Below are 22167 nucleotides of genomic sequence, written 5' to 3'. Positions count from 1 at the left end.
TTATTTGCCATCGGGTCAACCTAACGAGTTCCTGATCAGGACCTCGTCAGGATATTCTTATTAAAAAAAAGTTATTTGCCATCGGGTCAACCTGACGAGTTCCTGATCAGGACCTCGTCAGGATATCTTTATTAAAAAAAAAGTTATTTGCCATCGGGTCGACCTGACGCGTTCCTGATCAGGGCCTCGTCAGGATATTCTTATTAAAAAAAAAGTTATTTGCCATCGGGTCAACCTAACGAGTTCCTGATCAGGACCTCGTCAGGATATCTCAATTAAAAAAAAAGTTATTTGCCATCGGGTCAACCTGACGAGTTCCTGATCAGGGCCTCGTCAGGATATTCTTATTAAAAAAAAAGTTATTTGCCATCGGGTCAACCTGACGAGTTCCTGATCAGGACCTTATCTGGATATCCTTATTAAAGAAAAAGTTATCCCATCTCTTTAAATATTTCATTTACAGGCTAGAAATTAAAAAAAGTACAAAAGAATATTATATAAAAATCACGTCAATCAATGTAACACAGATTGTTTACTTTTTCATCAGTTATTCTTTGACATCATAATGAATATTATATTTACACTTTCAAGATCACTTGTGGATGTTAGCCTAGTGGATAGCATCGAGGACTTTGAATCGAAAGGACACAGGTTCGAGCCCAGCAGTTATCGGGATTTTTTCATCAATAAAAAATATGTTTACTTCCTTTAATTAATGCTCTCAATACAATAGATACCATTCTCGATCGAATTAAAATTCTCTTATTTTTTGTTTGCAATTTAATATTTTTTTAAAAATAATTACTAATAAGGTAATCCTGATAAGGATTTGATGAGGATATCCTGATAAGGACCTGATAAGGCAATCCTGATAAGGACGTGATGAGGATATCCTGGTAAGGTTCTGATAAGGCAATCCCGATAAGGACCTCATGGGTCTTAAGCGTTACATCTATATCAGGATCTTCGTCAGGATACCCTGATCGGGACCTTATTTGAAATAAGGTTAACCCGATAAGGACCTCGTCAGGCCCTTATGAAAAATTCTAGTCGGGATCATACAAAAGGAACCTAAGAAAATAAAAGAAGATCACGATTCAACGGAAGATGACGAAAAATCAGATGACTGGGCACTTGCAAATGCAAATGTAAATGATACACTAAGGTCAGAGTCCAAGGGACAACTATTTCATTGGGAAAAGAATGACGATAGCGGTTCAGAAAACTTCGAGGACCTAGAGCTAGGATACGACAATGAAGAGGATGATCCCGTGTTGGATGAAGATAAAGAACCACCGGATTTGAAACGAAACAGATCAGGAGCACCACGACGGGTAGTAGAAACTCGAGATCAGATATTTATGCAAAAAAATAATTATCTTTACTTTTTGAACGAAAAAGGAGAACCATGTGACGATGGCTCTCGGAGAATGCATGAAAAATCGTTACTACCGCGTTTTAAAAAATTACAATCTAAAAGTATAACATTAATTCGTGTAGGAAAGCGACATCATGTTGTAATAATATTAAATTCGCAGGAAATTGTAAGCTGGAGTTGGATACGTAAAACATTATTTAATACGTTAGACAAATTAAAACTGCGCGCTATAAGTATAGCTAAATCGCGAATAATTAACGGTAAATCATGGAATCAAATATTAGCTATACTACGAGGTTGTTTTACTAAGCTAGAAACTACTCTAGTAGTCTGCTTAGGCGTAGTTGAATACGTTGATCGGAATAATCGAAAAACGATTTTAGAGGAAGCGCATGCATCGGCAATCGGTGGACATAAGGGGGTCACAAAGACATACAATCGGATACGTTTACGTCATTATTGGGAGGATATGAAGGTCGACATTCAGAAGTACATTCAAAATTAATTATCATGTCAATTATCTAAATTAAAAAGAGTTAAAACAAAACAACCTATGCAAATAACCGACACCCCGGAAAATTCCTTTGATAAGGTCGCATTACACATTGTTGGCCCTCTTACAAGCACTAGAAATGGAAATTTGTATATTCTAACCGTTCAGGATTTATTGACTAAATTGGTTGTTGCTATTCCCCTTAAAAAGACGACATCTGAAGATATCGCAAGGGCTTTTACTAAACGGGTTATCTGTGTATATGGACCGCCTAAATCTATATTAACCGATCAGGGAGCGAATCTTATTAGACTACTTTTACGTGATATTGCGAGAATATTCAGAATAAAAAGATACTGAACTACGGCATTTCACCCACAATCTAATGGTTCATTGGAAAGGTCTCATCACTCCTTGGTAGAATATTTGAAACAATTCGCGAATCAAGCGGAAGAATGGGACGAATGGCTAGAGCTAGCTACATTCTCTTATAACACCAGTGCGCACGAAGGAACACACTATCAACCGTTTCAACTAGTATATGGACGACCTGCTAGGTTACCATCTAGTAAATCAGAAGAGGATCAACTACCAACGTATGAAGACTTCATTGCGGAATTAACAACGCGAATCCATGAAGTGCAAAATTTAGCGCGTGAAAATTTAATCACAGCAAAGGAAAGGTCAAAAAAATATTATGATCGAAAAATAAATGCAGTATATTTTCATCCGGGTGATTATGTATTCTTACTAAAAGGGAAAAAGAATGGAAAACTTCACCTCCTCTACGAAGGACCGTATGAGATAATAGAAGTGATGCCGGATAACAATATTAAATTAATAATCAATCGGAAGGAAAAAATAATCCACCTAAACCGATTAGCTTATTCAAATATATTTCCGCCTAAGGAAGATAGCAATGGTAGTGAAGAAGAGCTATAGTACTTAACTGGAAACGAAAACAAGATGTCCAATTTTTTTTATGTATACATACATATATACTTTCTTTCTCTCTATTATTTTTTTTTATATTATCACTATATGTATAAAAGGTATACACCCACAATAGACAATCTAGTAAGGAAATTCTTTTGCTAGACGAGGTAACGAAGAATTCATGTCAAGAACAAGACTGGTACAAGCAGTTCTCACAATGGCTTCACCGAATAGTATTCTATGCATGGACGCATCCGTTGAATTGGATACCAAGGCTATAAGAGACTTACTAATAACTAATTATTCCAATTTATTACTCACACCACGTTATCCTCGCTACAGTTTAGAATCTGATCGTTTAGCCAGTTTTCAAGGATGGTCAGTGCCCTACATCACATCTGACGACTTATCTAAAAATGGATTTTTCTACACCGGTGAAGGAGATAAGGTTGTATGTTTCCACTGCGGAGTTACTGTACGCAACTTCCGGAGTTCTGTTGACTCGGAATATTTTCATCTACAATATCAACCCAACTGTCATTTTGTAAGGGGAAATTTCTTTTTTGGAGTCAACCTGTAATCAAGAACCAATAAGAATCCTGTCGACTACTTGACTTTTTTTTCTTTAACTAATCAGCTAATAAAAAAAATAGGCAGGGAAATTAAGGCAAAACGTTTAAGGAAATCCCAATGGTTTTTGTATGACTTTTTTTCACAGAACTAGACGCACTAAGTATTTCTACAATAATGACTTATCTTGACTACTACGACTTAATGCAACTAAACCAAGCATTGGAGTAAAATCTGGACAAAATACAAAAAAATATTTAACCAAAAAAATTGATTTTTAATCAAACAAAAAAAATGTTCATCAAAAATTTTTTTAAATCAAAAATTATTTTACTCAAAAATGCGTGTCTCCGGAAATAACTTAAAATTTATTAAATAAAAAGAAAACTATAAAAAAAAATATTATATATCCAAGGCCAGATGATTGTTGAGATTGTTGATGAAAAACAGGAAACACTATACCCCAGTTAAAATAACACAAACATATTAAAAATTGGAGACGCAATATTCTAACGTACTGGCGAGAAAATAAATAAGATAACCACTAATTAACTACATATCATAGGACAACCATAACATATTGCGACAGAAAATATAACCATAATAATAATAATTTTAACATCCTACAGATAATAACCAACCTCATAGCCACCTATCTATAACAACACGAGAGAATTATAATAACCCAGCGGGTAAGGAAAGTAGAACGCGAGATTAGAATAAAAACTTATATACCGACTAGCTAAACAGTATAGTTCAGTCAAGGAATCTACTATTTCGCTTCCCATTGTCTTTCATTAACACATATATAGGAATATTATTTCTGTCTCTAATAACTCAACTAATTTGTTGTATTTGACGCTTGCGCTTTCACGGTCTCTTCTCTTGACGCGTGCCACCATTATAAAATCTCCTTATTTGGAGATGCGTGCGGCTCGACCCATCTTCCACCGCCCCTTCGTGCGATGTATCCCTCCGCTTCTCACTAACACATATGAAAATATCGCTAAATTCCACCTTGAGTAACTCGATAAATAATTGAAATAATTACAAACTAAAAATACCATCGTAGCCCGAATGTCCACCTTAATTAGTTAAACCAAGAATAATATAAAATTTCCTCATAATTAACCTATAATAATTAAAAATACGAATAACATCTACACCAATAGTGATAAAAAGAAATAATTATAATTAATCGAAAGATAATAATAGAGAGATTAATAATCAATAAACACCTGTGCTTTCAATCTAATTAACAATCCGTAATTAACAAATTAAAATAGTCCCTATCTAATAACATGGGGAACGGATGTATCCTTCTTGGTGTGGGTATTGTTCTAGAAGCTTCTACCCGAAATGGTCACGTACGCCTTTTTCCACACCACGCCCCGCAATTCTTCAACTCTTCCAAATAACATTAGTTTTTGGTAACAAAGCTCAAATCAAGGTCGCGCGTGTTACCCCTCGCCTAGGAATGCGCCTATAAAAACTGCCGCAAATTAGTCCTCTGCGCCCATTAATTATCAAGCTCTTGATTACGTCACATCTTATTATTTTAAATATTAAATTTTTATTTCTTGCTCGAGCCGTTGCAATATTAAATTCAGAATTTATACAATTTAAAATAGAATCATTTTTGTTGAGGGTACGAAAGACATGAGCTCATCGATAATGAGTCATAGAAATACCTAAGGGCCTTATTATAATTACCTTGTTGTAAATATGAATGAGTCAGTCTGGCATTAGCCATCGTACCGAAGAGGTCTATTTTATATTTACTTATCTATGTATATTTATAATGTTAATATTACTAATTATCCTTGCCATCTAATAAATTTGTAATACCACGAAATTGCGCCTATTCATTTCATCAGGTTATGGGCCCAGTGAAGAATACGCCCTAGTAAAAATAAATAACTAAATAAAGTGTTGTGAAAAAAAAAAAATCCATACGTGCCAGAAAATGGCAGCGTCAGTAAAAATTGATCAGTTAACGGGAGATAATTATAGTACATGGAAGATACACATGCGAGCCATTCTGAAAAAGAATGACCTTTGGGGGTATGTATCTGGTGATATCCGCAAACCAACGGAACCGGCGGACGCCGTAGCAAAATGGATCAAAAATGATGGCAAGGCTGAATCGGACATCCTGTTAGCGGTGAGTTCAAGCGAGTTAATTGCGCTGGACGGTTTGGAAAGCTCTAAGGAGATATGGGATAAGTTGAAGTCGACTTATGAATCAAGGGGACCTGCACGGAAGGCATCATTGCTAAAACATTTGGTATTAACACGTTTACAGGAGGAAGGTGACCTCCAAAAACATGTAAATGATTTCTTCGATACAGTGAAGAAACTTAAAGAAATTGGAGTAAACACAAATGATGAGTTATTGGCAATCCTATTGTTATATAGCTTACCTGAATCATTTACCATGTTTCGTACAGCAATTGAATCCAAGGATGAACTACCCAACACTGAAATTCTTAAAGTAAAAATATTGGAAAATTACCAAGGGAGAAGAAATTAGGAAACGGCCTTGAACCAGGGAGCTATGTATGTAAAGAAAGAGGATCATGCACACAAATGGAAAAATAAATCATACCAAAAGAAAAGGGGCGACGATAAAAGCCGTAAAAATAAATTTGAAACAGAGTGCTACCGCTGTGGTCGAAAAGGCCACATTGCACGATATTGTAGGACCAAGGTCGATACGAGATATAAACAAAGTGCACGTCATACGAAGGAGCAAAGCGATAACGAGTCATCGGACTCGCAAAATCCAAAGACAATGCTAAGTACAATCGATGAGGTAATGTACGGAGAGGGGACGAGAGCCGAGTGGTGCATCGACAGTGGCTGTACTGCACACATGTGCAACGATAAGAATTTGTTCCGGGATTTTTCGTATTTGGATAATGAACTAATGCTTGCGAATAATGGAAGTACTCGAATAAAGGGAACAGATAACATTAAGTTGAGTGTAGACACTGGGCGCGAAGAGTGTGCAGTTAATCTAGTAAACGCATTATACGTGTCAGATTTACGTACTAATTTGTTATCAGTGTCAAAAGCCACGGACCACGGGTATGAAGTGAGATTCAGTAAAAATGATGCGATAGTTTTAGACAAAAACAATGAAACTGTAATACGAGCCGATCGTATCGGAAATCTTTATTATGTAAGACAGTGCAGGGTAAATAATATCGAAGCGAAGCATGTGAGGGGTGCGATAGATGAGTGGCACGAGAGGTTGGGACATTTAAACGAACGCGACTTAAAACTAATGGCAAAGGACGGACTAGTGTATGGATTAAGTTTGAAAGGCAATGAAAAATTGTTGGACTGTGAAATATGTGCGCGAGAAAAATTATCTAGTACTCCGTTTCCGAAAGGCAGCGATGACCGTACTCGGGATTTATTAGAGATCGTACATACTGATGTGTGTGGGCCAATGAGGCATTCATCAGTATCCGGGAAAAAATATTTTGTGACATTTATAGACGACAAGTCACGTTGGTGCCAAGTGTATTTTGTGAAAAACAAGAGTGAAATACTCAAGACATTCCAGGAATACAAGGCTGAGGTGGAAAATTTCACGAATAAAAAAATAAAAGCTTTACAGTCCGATAACGAACGAGAATATGTAAATGAAGAATTCGACACATATTTGAGATCATGTGGTATTCAGAGAAGGTTGATAACACCATATACCCCACAGCAAAACGGTATTGCCGAAAGGATGAATCGCACCTTAGTGGAAATGGCCAGATGTATGATGAGTCAAGCAGGCGTCCCACCAGCTTTTTGGGCAGAAGCTATTAATACAGCTTGCTACGTTCGAAATCGGTGCCCAACTGCAGCGCTGAAGGGACAGGTACCATTTAGCAAATGGAAAGGGAAAACTCCTACCGTCGCATACATCAAAACTTTCGGTTGTAAAGTATTTGTGAAAGACAAAAGAGCAAATAAGGGGAAATTTGACTCAAGAGCCGAGGAAGGAATGTTAATGGGCTACGACAAAAACTCAAAAGCCTACAGAGTGCATCTATTGAAGACAAATAAGCTAGTGATAAGCCGTGATGTCAGATTTTTAGATAAGCCAGTATACGAAAATGAATATAAAAAAATATATGATGAAAATGAATGCACAGAAAATAATTTTGATGTGTCGAATTCGAAACTGTCATAACAGGAGAAGACTTGACAGACAGAAAGTTCTGTAAGGCAAGCAGAGGAAGAAGGTTGATGAGAAGATCTGCAAGTGAACCGATTTCAGAAGCAATACCTGAAAACACACGAATGTTGCGCAAAAGAGGAACAACTATAACTTGGAATGAAATAATTGACCCCCCAAAGAGAGGCCGTGGCAGACCAAGAATAGTACGTACGGGGTCAGTGGGAAGACCACGCAAGCAATATCGTGATGTAGCTCAAGAAATAGATACAGATAATAGCAGTGAAGAAGATGAGATCGACGTAATGATGTCGGAAGATGACGACGCATTCATTACAAATCTCGCAGTGCAGGACCCAATAACATGGAAAGATGCAATGGAATCTGAAGATGCCGATCAATGGAAATTAGCCCTGGAAGACGAATTTCTAGCACAAATAAAGAATGTCACTTGGGAAATCACCACACGTCCAAAGGAAAGAAAAGTGATCGGGAATTGTCTTGTTCTCTGTACGAAAAATACAGGAAGAAAGAAAGCTCGCCTGGTCGCAAAGGGTTGCTCACAACGACCAGGGGAGGATTTCTATGAGACATATTCTCCGGTAATGAGGTCAACGTCGGTGAGATTGTTAGCAGCCATTTCAGCGGAGCTAGGTTTAGAAATGCATCAGATGGACGTTGTTACTGCATATTTAAATGGTAGCCTCGAAGAAACGGTTTACATGGAAGTTCCTGATCAACTACGTAAAGTATTAATTAAGATAATAAATAATGATAAAGTAGGATCGAGTGGTAGTGTTATTCGCGATAAGAGAATTATTGAAACAGCCGAGCGATGGATAAAAGCCATAGATAAAAATAATAATTCGGTTTGTTTATTAAAGAAAGCGTTGTATGGTTTACGGCAATCAGGTTTAGCATGGCATTAGTAGACGAATTAAAAAGATTAAATTTCGAATTAATACCGCAAGAACCGTGTATGTTTATATCGCGCAAGGAAAATAAAATAATGTTAATCGGTATATATGTAGATGATATGATTTTTGCAACTAACGATAACGAATGGTTATGTGAAGTAAAACGAGAGCTAGCAAGGTCATTTGAAATGAAAGATTTGGGGGGAATAAATAATTGCTTAGGTATTGAATTTTCACGCGATAAAGACAAGAGAGTGTGTATGAGTCAAAGGTCGTACATAGAAAAATTATTAGAGCGTTTCGGTATGAATAAATGTAAAGAAGCACTAACACCGATTGAGAAAAATTGTAAATTAGAAAAACCCAAACATGTCAATACTAATATAATGAGTCAATATCCTTATCAAAGTTTAATAGGCGCGTTATTATATTTATCCGTAATGACTAGACCCGGCATTGCTTATACTGTTAATTACTTGAGTCAATTTAATACAAATTACGATGAAAGTCACTGGAAAGCCGCTAAAAGAGTTCTACGATACTTGAAAGGTACCATTGAGTGCGGCATTATGTATGAACGTACAAACATCCCATTATTTGGTGTCGTAGACGCAGATTGGAGCTCAGACATTGTTGATCGAAGGTCGTACTCCGGCTACGCGTTTATATTCGCTGGTGGTCCTATCAGCTGGAAAGCACGTAAACAACGCACAGTAGCATTATCTAGTCTCGAAGCCGAATATATGGCGATTTCGGAAGCTTCTAAGGAAGCACTGTACCTACGTCATGTTTTAAAAAGTATAGATATTCAAGATGAATGTGTAACTATACTAAATGATAGTCAGGGTGCGATAAAGCTTGCACAAAACAACAGTTATCACCCCAGAACTAAACATATCGATGTGAGGCATCACTTTATCCGCGAATTATGTGAAAAAAATGTAATACATTTAAAATACCTATGTACAGAGAAAATGCCAGCCGATGTCTTAACGAAAGGGTTGAATGGTGCAAAACATCGCGAATGTAGATGTAATCTCGGTATGACGAATGTATGTTGATAAAGTATACTCACTCATGTTTTCGAGGGGAGGTGTTGAGGGTACGAAAGACATGAGCTCATCGATAATGAGTCATAGAAATACCTAAGGGCCTTATTATAATTACCTTGTTGTAAATATGAATGAGTCAGTCTGGCATTAGCCATCGTACCGAAGAGGTCTATTTTATATTTACTTATCTATGTATATTTATAATGTTAATATTACTAATTATCCTTGCCATCTAATAAATTTGTAATACCCCGAAATTGCGCCTATTCATTTCATCAATTTTAAATAAAAATAATTTCGAGTTTTAATTCTTTTATTTAATATTATAAATAATTTAAATAATTAAATTATTTCTATTGAATATTATTGCTGCTTTAATTTTTATTATTCACATTTAAATAAAATTTCGTTATATTAAAAAGTATATTCAGACAGATTGTCAATTACCCAGTATAAGTAAACCCCTTTGCTCATTTACATCAACAACCCTAGCGGTTTTGACGACACCGTAGAAACGTGGTGAAAACACGGAGTTTCTACGGTGTTTACTCCTTTACAGTGTTTCCACAGTGTATCGACGGAGTTACGACGGTGTTTTGATGGTAGAAGGGCGGCGTTTCTTGTGAAGTTACGAGACAAGGTTTCTCTCGTGTTTTCTTCGAGTTTGGTCGGTGTTTACCCGGAGTTTTCACGGTTTTTTTTTTGGACATTCGTCGGTGTTTTGCCGGTGTATTCTTGGAGTTTTGTCGGTATTTCTCCGGAGTTTTGTTAGGGTTTTCGCGGAGTTTCGTCGGTGTATCGTCGGAGTTTTAGCGGCTTTGACACTCGGAGTTTTGTCGGTGTTTCTCCGGAGTTTTGTTAGGGTTTTTACGGAGTTTCATCGGTGTATCGTCGGAGTTTTAACGGCTTTGACACGGGGTTTTGTTGGAGTTTTTGCGGAGTTTTGAGGGTGTACTGTCGATATATTCTGGGAATTTTTTTGATAGATTCGCGGCTTTCCAACGGTATTAAGTATATATATTGTATTGTATACTAGAATTTGATCATAGAAAACGTTGTTTCAAAGTAAATGATATTTTGTTTTTCAATTGAAAAATTTATTTCAAATAAGAATAAAGTACTAATTATAAAATGCATATCTCTGTAATTACAAGTAAATCTATTTTTTAATTAAATTATTGATCATATTGGTTTATCTTAAATAATTCATTTGATTAAAGAATAATCGATGACTTAGAAGTGATACCCTGATTAAACATTACATCCACCTATGTACTGTCTTCGTCAAGATATATTTACAATTACATAATATACTAAATAACCTCAAATTCATGATAAAAATTTGCTAAGTAAAGTGTTGTGTAATTAAACATAATAATAACTATATAATACAAATAATTTTATATGAATTCGTTTATATATAATTTATTACTATGCTAAATTAGTGGTGTAATAAATAGTTTATTATCGTGATTAAAAAGTAGTACGATAAATAACAATTCTGTGAAAATTAATATTTAAAATGTATAAAAGGCTCGATACTATCGTGGAAATTCGATTGTGGGCGATCAAAACAAATATTACATTTATTTTAAATTGTTTATTTTATAATGTGAATTAATTAATGATGATAATTAATAAGTGATAATATTAAATTGTAACTATAAGTGAATAGTACCTGTCATTAAAATTTTAAACTATTCAAATGGTTTAAAGTATTTCATTACTTTTATTAAAAATTGTTAATTTTATAATAAAAGTAATTAATTGAATTTAAACTTGTAATTTGATTATATTAATTTATTACATATTATTTCTTAAATAAATTTATATGAATTTTTTTAATTAAATGGCATTGATTTATTTAATTTATTTATATTAATATCTTCTATATATTTATATTAATTTAGTAAATTTATCAACGTATTAGATTGATTTTATAATCATAATTATCATTTTTATATTCTAAACGTATAACCTAAAACTTTGAAATTGTTAAGGACATCCAAACAATGTAAAAAATTTGAAGTCCACGGTGTGGTTTTTTTTTCTATTTAATTTTCTATTTAATTCTCTGAAGACGATTAAAAAGTGTTGAAAATTGCTAAATTTGAATTCTTTTGAATTCTATTTTATTCTCTGCGGAGAATTAAAAAGGATTCAATTAATTTTTAATCCTCTTTAATTCTCTTTTTTAACCAGAGCACCACCGATAGTGTAAATGTTCAAGTTTTTTATTTCAAAATGTCATAAATATGCCACACAAACTCTAAGTTACCACTACCAAAACGACGAAAGAACCCTCAATATACTCCGCAAAAACCATAAAAAACCACTATAGAAATTCCGAGCAAGCCCAAAGATGACTCCGCGAAAACACCCATGAAACTCCAAAAGAACACCCAAGAAACTCAGCAAGAACACCGACAAAACTCCGTGTCGTAACTCTACACAAAAATACTGCGTATCTACCATGATAATGCCGTCAAAACTCCCTTAGTGCACCCAGTTTCAATCGAGTTTTTTCCGAATTCTTACGGTGGCGCTAAAAGCGTGAGAATCCGTAAAAACTCTGACTAAACTACAAAGAAACACATTAAAAACTCCTACAAAACACCAAGAAAACTGCGTGATAATACCGACGAAACTCCAAGAGAACACCAATAAAACTCAGAGAGAAAACCAACGAAAGTCAGTAAAAACACCAACAAAACTCCGCAAAAACTCCGTGTCGTAACTGTATACAAGAATACCGCGTTTCTGCCATGAAAACACCGTCAAAACTCCCTCGAAACACCGAGTTTCGCTGGAGTTTTTTTCGAATTTCTACGGTGGCGCTAAAAGCGCTAGAATCTGTGGAAACTCTGACTAAACTACAAGGAATCACCCAAAGAACTCCGATAAAACACTAACAAAAGTCCGTGATAACACCGACGAAACTCCAAGAAAACACCAACTAAACTCCAAGAGAAAACTGGCAAAACTCTTCAAAAACACGGTGAAAACTCCGTAAAAACTCCGTGTCGTAATTGCACACGAAACGCCACGTTTCTAACGCGAAAACACTGTCAAAACACCCTCGAAACACCGAGTTTCTGTCGAGTTTTTTCCGAGTTCTCACGGTGGTACCAAAACCGCTAGGGAATTATCAACATTCAAGAACCGTAACCAACCATCAAGCCACCTGACAACATTTCATTCCAAATCGAATTTCAACCAACGACAATTTATTTCGAATCGAATTTCAACCAACAACAATTTCATACGAGTCGAATTCCAATCAACAATCTGGTCTCTAGCTCAGCCAAATCTTGTATCCTGACATATTGTTATATTGAATAAACTAACTGTAAGTTTAATTAATTGTTCATTTATCTAGTGATAAGACACATCCATTCACCTCGTACATCCTATTTTCGTATATTGACATACTCGACACTAAATAGCGAGGCCCCCGCTACACGAGTAAATGGCTTAAGTGCTTTGACTCAAAATCAAGGGACTGAAAAACGTGTTTTCGTCATCTTGGACGTAACAGGGTTATCTGCCAGAAGCATTGTGGAGACCACCAAGCAGTATGTGCCTGACGCCCATACTGACATAGATTCATACGCCATGATTATTGTGAATGTTACCATTCCCGTATGGCCAAATCATCTATACATACAATTTTGAAATGAATGAAAAAAACCTTGCTACCATATAGTATGGTCGAATCGAACATACAGCATAGTGTTATCCGCAAAAAATTTCTTTCCGTGTACTTGATCAAATGATCTGAAGTTTTCAGGAAAGATGACGGCCAACAAGCTCTTTCGATTGCCACCTTAACAATAACCTTAACCACCTTAACAGACACACACACACACACACACACACACACACACACACACACACACACACACACACACACACACACACACACATACACTCGGACATCATTCTGAAAATAGTCAGAATAGCTTCCTTGGATCTCAAAACGTCGACATCTGATGAATACTCGATTTTCAAAAATTGGGGTGAAAACAATAACTTCTCGAATTTTTCGAAAATCATCGATTTTCTTAGCGGGAAGTTAAAAATTTTCATAAATAAAATGTTATTCATTAAGATAAAAATTTATTCAACATCAAGTAGATAGTACTTAACATCAACTACCAAAACTTAATGAAAAAATAAAAAATTAATTGCGGTAAAACATCAAACATATATTATGTTACGTTCCCGTAATATTTTATTGATTAAATTTAATTAACTATTTTTAATAAATTAATTTTTTGCAATGTAACGGAAATCGGTTACGATAAGAGAGTCGCCGTGGCTTGCGGATAGTCAAAACAGATGACGATGCATGAGACCCGGTCCACGACCATTCTCTCACAGAGAACCTGAGATGCAGCGTCAACATTTTGTCAACTCTGTTGACTTTATTATATTTTTATAATGACTAAATAGTCAGTCTTGGGAGAGAGCTTATGGAGCTCGAACCTCTGCTTCATAAGTAATTAATAAACTACAATTAATCCTAAATTAATTCAACCTTATTTTGGGGTGCCAATTGGCCAAGCCTGGACTAAACTAAATAATTAAAAATAATTTTTATTTTCAATTTATTTGGGGTAATTCCCAAAACGTAACAGTGGTGCTGTGACCAGGATCAGTCTCCATTGTTTATAGACAATACAAATAATTATTAAATAATTAAAAATTAATATTGGGAATTATTCAAAACGTAACAATTATCATTAACAAATAAAGCACTAAACTCATTGATTGACGAATATTTAAATTTAAATCATATAAATGCAACCAGGTGTAAAAATAATATTCAAAGAAATTAATGTGACTACTAAATTATAAAACAATTATAGATTCATTTACTATCACTGCTTAATTAATATATGTGACAATAAAGAAGGACTTTACTTACAACAATAGATATAACAGTTGTTTATTTAATATATATGACGGAATCAAAGTTGGGTGGAAGTCTTATAAATGGTTCCAGGTTAAATGTGCAAGTAACCGATATGATTCTTATTATAAATTAATTTGGTTTACTATTTATTATGAATTTTAACAGTTTCCTTTTTTTTTTAAAGATGTATATTCATAAAAAAATACTTTTGAGATCAGTTTAAAATAGTTTTTAAAAAGAGATTCAAAACTGACATAGTTGTTGATAATTTATATTATAGTACCAAATTACCAATTTCTAGGGAACACGGAGAAAAAAAAAGTTTGGAGAATCCAAAAGTGCACGCCTCATAACGCTTATTTAATTTTAAAGTCAAAATAACTTGTATTCCTCAATTATACTCCTCAATTACAGAGTAGAAAAAAGAAAAATTTTGCTACTATAACGCTACTGTTTATGTCAACATTTGACGTCAAAAAAATAGAAAGAAAGTAAAAAAGAGTTGTGCAAAAAAAAAGCCGTCTGGATGCAGCACCGGTAAAAGGCCCACAACAGAGTATATCTATATATATGAGGTTTGCAAACATATCCGTCAGAGGTAGCACCAGTGGAAAAAAACATACACGGGATTTTGTATACAAAAATGCCATCAGTCATCACTTTTAATTTAATATTTAAAAAACGATAGAAACTACGATAGTGAATATCGAGAGGTTTCATCTTAAGAAAATTCTGAACAAAATAAAAAAAAACCGCTCTCGATACGATAATTTTTTCGGCAGTTATTCTGGCTACATCCTAAAAGAGTTAATACATACAGACATCCGCACGTCCAAGTAAAATTTTTTTCAAACTCGTTTTTTCTTAAAAGTAGCAGAACCAATGTTCTTTAAAAAACATAAAATAAGTTGTCTCAAGTATTTTCTTGATATACGTGTACTCATATTATCCTATCGATGGAATATGAACGTAATAGAGTCATTTTAAGGCTAGAAAATTGCTTGACCTTGACGAGTTGAGAGTAGAGCACTACCTCAAACGCTTCGCGTTATGAGACGTGCAATATAGTAAATTTTACTAAAAAATATGAGAATAATGACTAAATTTGGATAGTAATCTTGAAACGCTTATGATTTATATGAAAAATTCATAAACAGATAAGCATGTTTTACAAGTCGTTTAGTAATTTCTCATATACTGGTTATGGAAAATCTCCTATATTATATATTAATTTTTAGTTATATTTACTAAATTTTACTATCCCTGTTTAGTAAATTTTACTATCTCGTTTAGTAAATTTTACTATGTTAGAATGGAAATAAATAAAATTAAATTTTTAATAGCTTTTAACTTTATATAATTATTGCTATCATTTTAATTATTATTGTTATTTATGTCATCTGTATTGGTGTAGGTGTCGATTTTTGTTTTTTTAAAAATCACTTGTTTTAACCGAGATTCGAACCCTGATCTCCCGCGCGCGAATCCTTTCCTATGTCTAACGACCCGATGTCTCCTTTGAACAAAAGCTTGAGAACTTGTAATACATATTTGTATATGCTATCCCCACCAACTTTTAATTTCATCTATACATAGTAGAATTTACTATACAGATAGTAAAAAAATATAATCGTGTTAACCAAAAATACATTGCGTATAGTAATTTCTAATATTTTGTATAGTAACAAATCCTATATTGTATTAAAAAATTTACTTTCTTAAATTTGTATTTATTAACAATACTTATACACAGAAAAAACAGTTAACTTGGTTCAAGAAAAATATTGTCATCCGAATTTTCTTTCTTGATTCAATAAAAGTAAATCACTTGATTCAAAAACTTTTTTTTGGTTCAAGACAGTAAATTCTCTTGCTTCAAAAAAATTTATTTTTGAAGCGAAATTGAAAATTTCTTGGTTTAAGAAAAAAAATTCTTGGCTAAAGAAAATAAGTCATCTCTTGCCAAAAAATCGACGTTTTGAACGAAAAAATGTTTAACTTCTGCCAAAAAAATTTATCTTGCCTCAAGAAAAAAAATCTGGGCGTCGGTTGGCCCTGCGGGCCAACCTCAAAACTTCCCGCTGTTTTCGAGCTCAAGGAGCTTGAAAACATCACTGTGAATATATTTTCAAGCTCTTCGAGCTCGAAAATGCTATTACATGCAATCATTTTTTTATGAGCTTTTCAAGATCTAACAAGTAACGTTTTATGTTAGAGTTTAAAAGTTAAGAATCAAAAATCATTACTGAAGGAGCGGCTTTTAAATTTTTATTGTCGATTATGTTCTCTGAAGTACATGTATTAAGGCAGAAATCAATGACAGTGATCAAAATCAAGATTTGAATCAGTTTTGACTTAGGTCAGAGCAATAATATATGGAATATCCGAAAAAAACATTAAAGACTGGGTTTTTTCAATTTTTTGCTGACAATATGTTTAAAACTAAGGAACAAGTTACATGACATTATCTGATAATCGAAAGAGACTATATTGAAAAAGAGTTGGTACGATTTCAGACACATTTTAGCACATTATATTTTGGTTTATCCGGAAAAAATAACATCAAATGTTATTTTTTTAACTTTTCAGCGCCGATATCTTTTGAACTAATCAACCGATTTTGACGTTTGAGGTGGCAATCGGTGCGTTTTATTGAGTTCTAGAGCTGATAAGATTTTGGAATTGATCGGATGAGTCACTTCAAAGATAATAGAAAAAAACCGTTTTTTATCATTTCTTTCGCCAACGATATCTCTCGAACAAATTAACCGATTGAGATGGTTGAGGTGGCATTCGACGCGGCTTATAAATTTCTAGAGCTGATTAGATTTTGAAGTCGATCGTGCAAGTCGTTTCTGAGAAATCACTAAAAAACTAAACAAAAAATTTTTTTTTATCCGTAATTCGCCAATATTTTCGAGTCTGCTTGATCAAATGATCTGAAATTTTCAGGAAAGTTGAGGGCCAACAAGCTCTTCCGATTGCCACCTCAACCATCCAAATCGATTCATTAGTTAAAAAGTTACAAAGAGTTTACACACACACACACACACACACACACACACACACACACACACACACACACACACACACACACACACACACACACACACACACATACGTACATACACTCGGACATCATTCTGAAAATAGTCAGAATAGCTTCCTAGGACCTCAAAACGTCGACATCTGATGAAAACTCGACTTTCGAAAATCGGGGTGAAAACAATAACTTCCCAATTTTTTGAAAATCGTCGATTTTCTTAGCGGGAAGTTAAAAAAACCCTTGGGCCAAATAAAAATCTCTTGGCCCAAGAAAAAAATTCTCTTGCTCCGAAAAATAAATTGCTTAAGTGAAAAGAAAAGTTGCTTGGGCCAAGAAAAAAAAATTTCTTGCTCCAAAAGTTTGCTTCTTCAATAAAGACAAATTTTTCTTAGTCAAAAATGTATTCTCTCTCCGACGGGTTGACGTGTTAATTATTTTTTTTTTTTTTTTTATTCTGAAACTTTTTTGTGTTTATTTTTTCCGAGCAAAATTATTCAAGACTTGAATTTCAAGTAAACTTTAATATTCAATATTAGTCATGATGTATTATATAGTATATAGTATAGTACAATTCAAAAGGGTACTTGTAGGTCTGTCAAATGACAGAAGAGTACTCGAACTTAATCGTAATGAAATTTGGAATATAATACTTCTGAAATAAATGTCTTACCAGGGACACTATATGTCGTAGGCGCGATCTCGTGGCGAGCACCGAACTACTCCCGCTGCTGCTGTCTAGCACCGGTGACTTTCCCCTTCTCCATATCGATCCTTTCTCCCAAGAAATTTTTTCTCTTGGCTTAAGCAACTTTTGTTTTCTTGGTCGGAGAATACAAAAATACTTGCGTAAAAAGAATAGTACTTGTTCCGAGAAATTTTATTTTCTTTAACCAAAAAAATGCAATATTGCTACAAAAAAATAATGTATCTTGCTCCAAAGAAAAATATCTCTTACTTTAAGAAATATAAACTCTTGAAACAAGTGAAAATTTTTTGATTTAAGTGTAAGAATATGTTGACGTAAGAAAAAAAATTTTGATTCAAGATAAAAATTTGAAGATAAATGTTTACTTGGGGCAAGTAAATTTTTAATTTCCGCATCGATCAAAAAAATTTTCTTGAATCAAGAATATTTTCCTTGATTCCAAGTTAACTGTTTTTTCTGTGTAGTAAAATTTATTATACAAATAGTAAAAAATATAATCGTCTTAGCTAAAAATACATTACGCACACACAGAAAAAAAGTCTTGAACCAAGAAATAAAATGTCTTCGAAATTTTTTTCTTGAACCAAGCGAAATTTCTTACTTTATTGAAGTAAAAAAATTATTTGGATCAAGAAATTATTTCCTTCGCGAAAGACATAACTTTCTTAGTCTGACACATAAATTCTTTAAACCAAGAAAAAACTTTCTTGGTCCCAAAAATTTTGTTTTTGGTTCGAGAAGATTTTTTTTTTTATTCAACAAATTTTTTTTTTGGCTGAAAATTGTTACGTTTTTAAGTCAAGAAAAAATGTCTTGAGCTGAAACGAAAAAGTTTTTGAACAATGAAAAATAATGTTTTAAACCAAGAACAAACTTTCTTGGCCCCAGAAAGTTTGTTCTTGGTTTAAAGCATTATTTTTCGGGCCAAGAAAGTTTGTTCTTAACTCGACAAATTTTTTTCTCGTCTAAAGATTGTTACCTTATCGAGTCAAGAAACAGTGTCTTGACCTAAAAAAAGAAAATTTTTGTACTAAGAAAAAAAATTTTTTAAACCAAGAAAAAACTTTCTTGGGCCAAGAAATGTTTTTTTTTGTCGCAAATAAAAAAAAAATTTTCAGCCAAGAATAGTATATTACACACCTAGGGAAGTAAAGTAAGAAATGTCTCAGATCGCATGTAATTGTTGGCCGAGGCGAAGCCGAGGTCAACAAACATGTGATCTGAGGCTTTCTTATTTACTTCCCGAGGAGTGTATACTATTTTTCTCCTCGACGGAGGCGGAAAGCGGCAACTTCGTTTTGCACAGCGGGACGAAAGTTGCACTTTCCGCCCGGAGGTGAGAATAGTATATTACACACCTAGGGAAGTAAAGTAAGAAATGTCTCAGATCGCATGTAATTGTTGGCCGAGGCGAAGCCGAGGTCAACAAACATGTGATCTGAGGCTTTCTTATTTACTTCCCGAGGAGTGTATACTATTTTTCTCCTCGACGGAGGCGGAAAGCGGCAACTTCGTTTTGCACAGCGGGACGAAAGTTGCACTTTCCGCCCGGAGGTGAGAAAAATTAATTTTTTTAATTAAGCAAATAAATTTATCGAGCTAAAAAATTTTTTTTTTTTTTTTTCATTTTTTTATTGAAAAATTTTTTTTTTTGTTTAAATTGTCACGGCTGCTACATTCAAAAATTTTATTATTTTTCTTCCCAAATAAGTACACACTAAGATCTCTTGCACTAAGACCTTTTTTATGACGTTCGACTTACTGACGCCAGCAGTCGTACCGGACAAATATACCTACCTGAGCGTCGTCAACGCTTTACAATTAGGTCGTATTGTACTAATGGACCACGCGTATTCTCGATTTCTTTTTCCTTTAAATTTCATCATCTTTACTTAACGTACTTTTAAAATTTATGTATCCGTTCCCATTTAAGAATCTAAGCATAGGAGCGGTAATCTTTTCTTTGATTTTTCGTCTTAAGCCATAGACCACCCAATTCATGTGCACCTGGATATGATTCTTGGAAATTAGAGAAAGCTAATGGAAACCACCAAATTTATGGCTTCCTGCACGAGCACTGTTCAGCGACAAAGTGGCGCCAGGTCATCGGCCTACTTAAAAGTCAAAATCTATTTTCCAGGGATCACACGTGTGCATGGACCTAGAACTTTCGAGTGGGTCCGAGTCTTTTCGTATGGGAAACAAGTTACCACCACTTTTCATAGGTGAAGACCATATAAAAAGACCATGGACTTTGGCTCATCAGTTCTTTTGGGAATCAAACTCTGAACCATACCGAACTCCGGACACTTGACGGTGTTCGTGGCTAGAGGATTGATATCTCGATTGAGCATTCGGTCACGTGAGCCCAGATCATTGGATCGGTCCTTGATCGTCGTAAGCACTCGCATAATCGGCATATGATTTTCTACTAGCTTCAGAAGCATAATCAACGTGATATTAGTGTATAGCATCCGATCACGTGAGCCCAGAACGTACGATTGGTCCTTGATCGTTGTAAGTCGTGAACTAATATCAACCGTTTAGCACCAGTACAGCATTGATTATCTTCATCTTATTTTAATCCATTTAATTTCATTCTTATTTTAATATTGAATTGTACCACGAAAAACGTGAAGAATCAAAGAATATTTTACCGCGAGAAAAGCGAAGATTTTAAAGAATTATTTTACTGCGAAATGCAAAGAATTTAAATACATTGAATAATATTTTACCGCGAGAAAAGCGAAGATTTTAAAGAATTATTTTACTGCGAAATGCAAAGAATTTAAATACATTGAATAATATTTTACCGCGAGAAAAGCGAAGATTTTAAAAGAAATTTACATTTTATTTTACCGCGAAAAACGCGAAGACTTTCAATCAATTTAAACTTCATATACGAAGATTTTGGAACGCATAAATAATTACAACAAATGAACTAAATAAATCGATAAAGTAGAATCACATTAATTAGCCGCGAGAACGCGCTGTGTAAAAGTGTCCTGTGTTACTGCTGAAAGTCCTGACACCTCACCTAAACCTGTTTAGGGTAAGTTTTTAACCATTGTAACCATTGTTTGGTATTTTTATTATTTTATATATTTTGAAACTGATTGTAAACCATATGCATGACACATTTTATTTTACATTGACTATTTTAAATATTGCTATTTGTAACCCTTTTGTATTTTGAGTATATTTGATCCTAAATAAATAATTACTCGTGAACATAATAATTTGAAAAACATTATTTTTGAGATAATTTTACTTTAACAATGAGATACTAGCTTCACGAGGCTTTTCGGCAGCCCACCTTCCTTTATTCCTTATTTTCTACCTGTTTAGCCCCTCAGATAGATAGTTAACAGTAGGGGGTACACAATCTTACGTTTACCACTCGATGTTTGATTGTGAAATTAAATAAGTCACATTCATAGATTGGAAATCGTTTTGAGTTTTATCAATATTGTCTTTAACAATATTGTGTAGGCGCGAGTTAAATATAAAATAGAATAAATTGAGCATTTGGTCACGTGAGCCCAGGTCATAGGATCGGTCCTTAACCATTGTAAGTACCCTTTTATTTCATACCTTTATACGAAATTCGTACCTACGCCCATAACGATCACTAATCGTGACAAAATATTACAAACAATGCTGTGAAGCAAATAAAATACTGCATCAGAAGCATTTATAAGGGATAGGCCCAGTTTCGTTAAGTTGAACATTTAAAACAAATTGAGAAAAAACAATTATCGCTTTACCCAAGAATCGGACCCAGATCGATTCGGCGCCACGCGAGAGCTTTACCACTTAAGCCATCCCAGCCTTTACCAGAATACGTTTACTTTGCCTACATACAGCGTGTCCTAAAAGTAAAGGTACAAAAAAATAGGCATATACATCTCGTAAATCTGAGTAGGAAGTTCCTTTGCCATTTTTGCATCTGAAGCAGCTGTAATTAGTTA

General features: G+C 34.3%; 1 protein-coding gene across 1 annotated transcript; it reads left to right on the top strand.

Moving 5' to 3' along the window:
• Window positions 1-3024: 3024 nt before the first annotated feature.
• LOC130675021 (putative inhibitor of apoptosis) lies at window positions 3025-3387 on the top strand. The gene has a single exon (XM_057480476.1). It carries the CDS (start codon window positions 3025-3027, stop codon window positions 3385-3387), a length of 363 nt encoding a protein of 120 aa, XP_057336459.1.
• The last annotated feature ends 18780 nt before the right edge of the window (window positions 3388-22167 follow it).

Source organism: Microplitis mediator, chromosome 9 (genome assembly GCF_029852145.1).
Source record: "Microplitis mediator isolate UGA2020A chromosome 9, iyMicMedi2.1, whole genome shotgun sequence".
In the NCBI taxonomy this organism is placed as follows: domain Eukaryota; kingdom Metazoa; phylum Arthropoda; class Insecta; order Hymenoptera; family Braconidae; genus Microplitis; species Microplitis mediator.
Note: the sequence above shows the minus strand (reverse complement) of the source record. Positions and strands in the feature narration are given on the sequence as shown.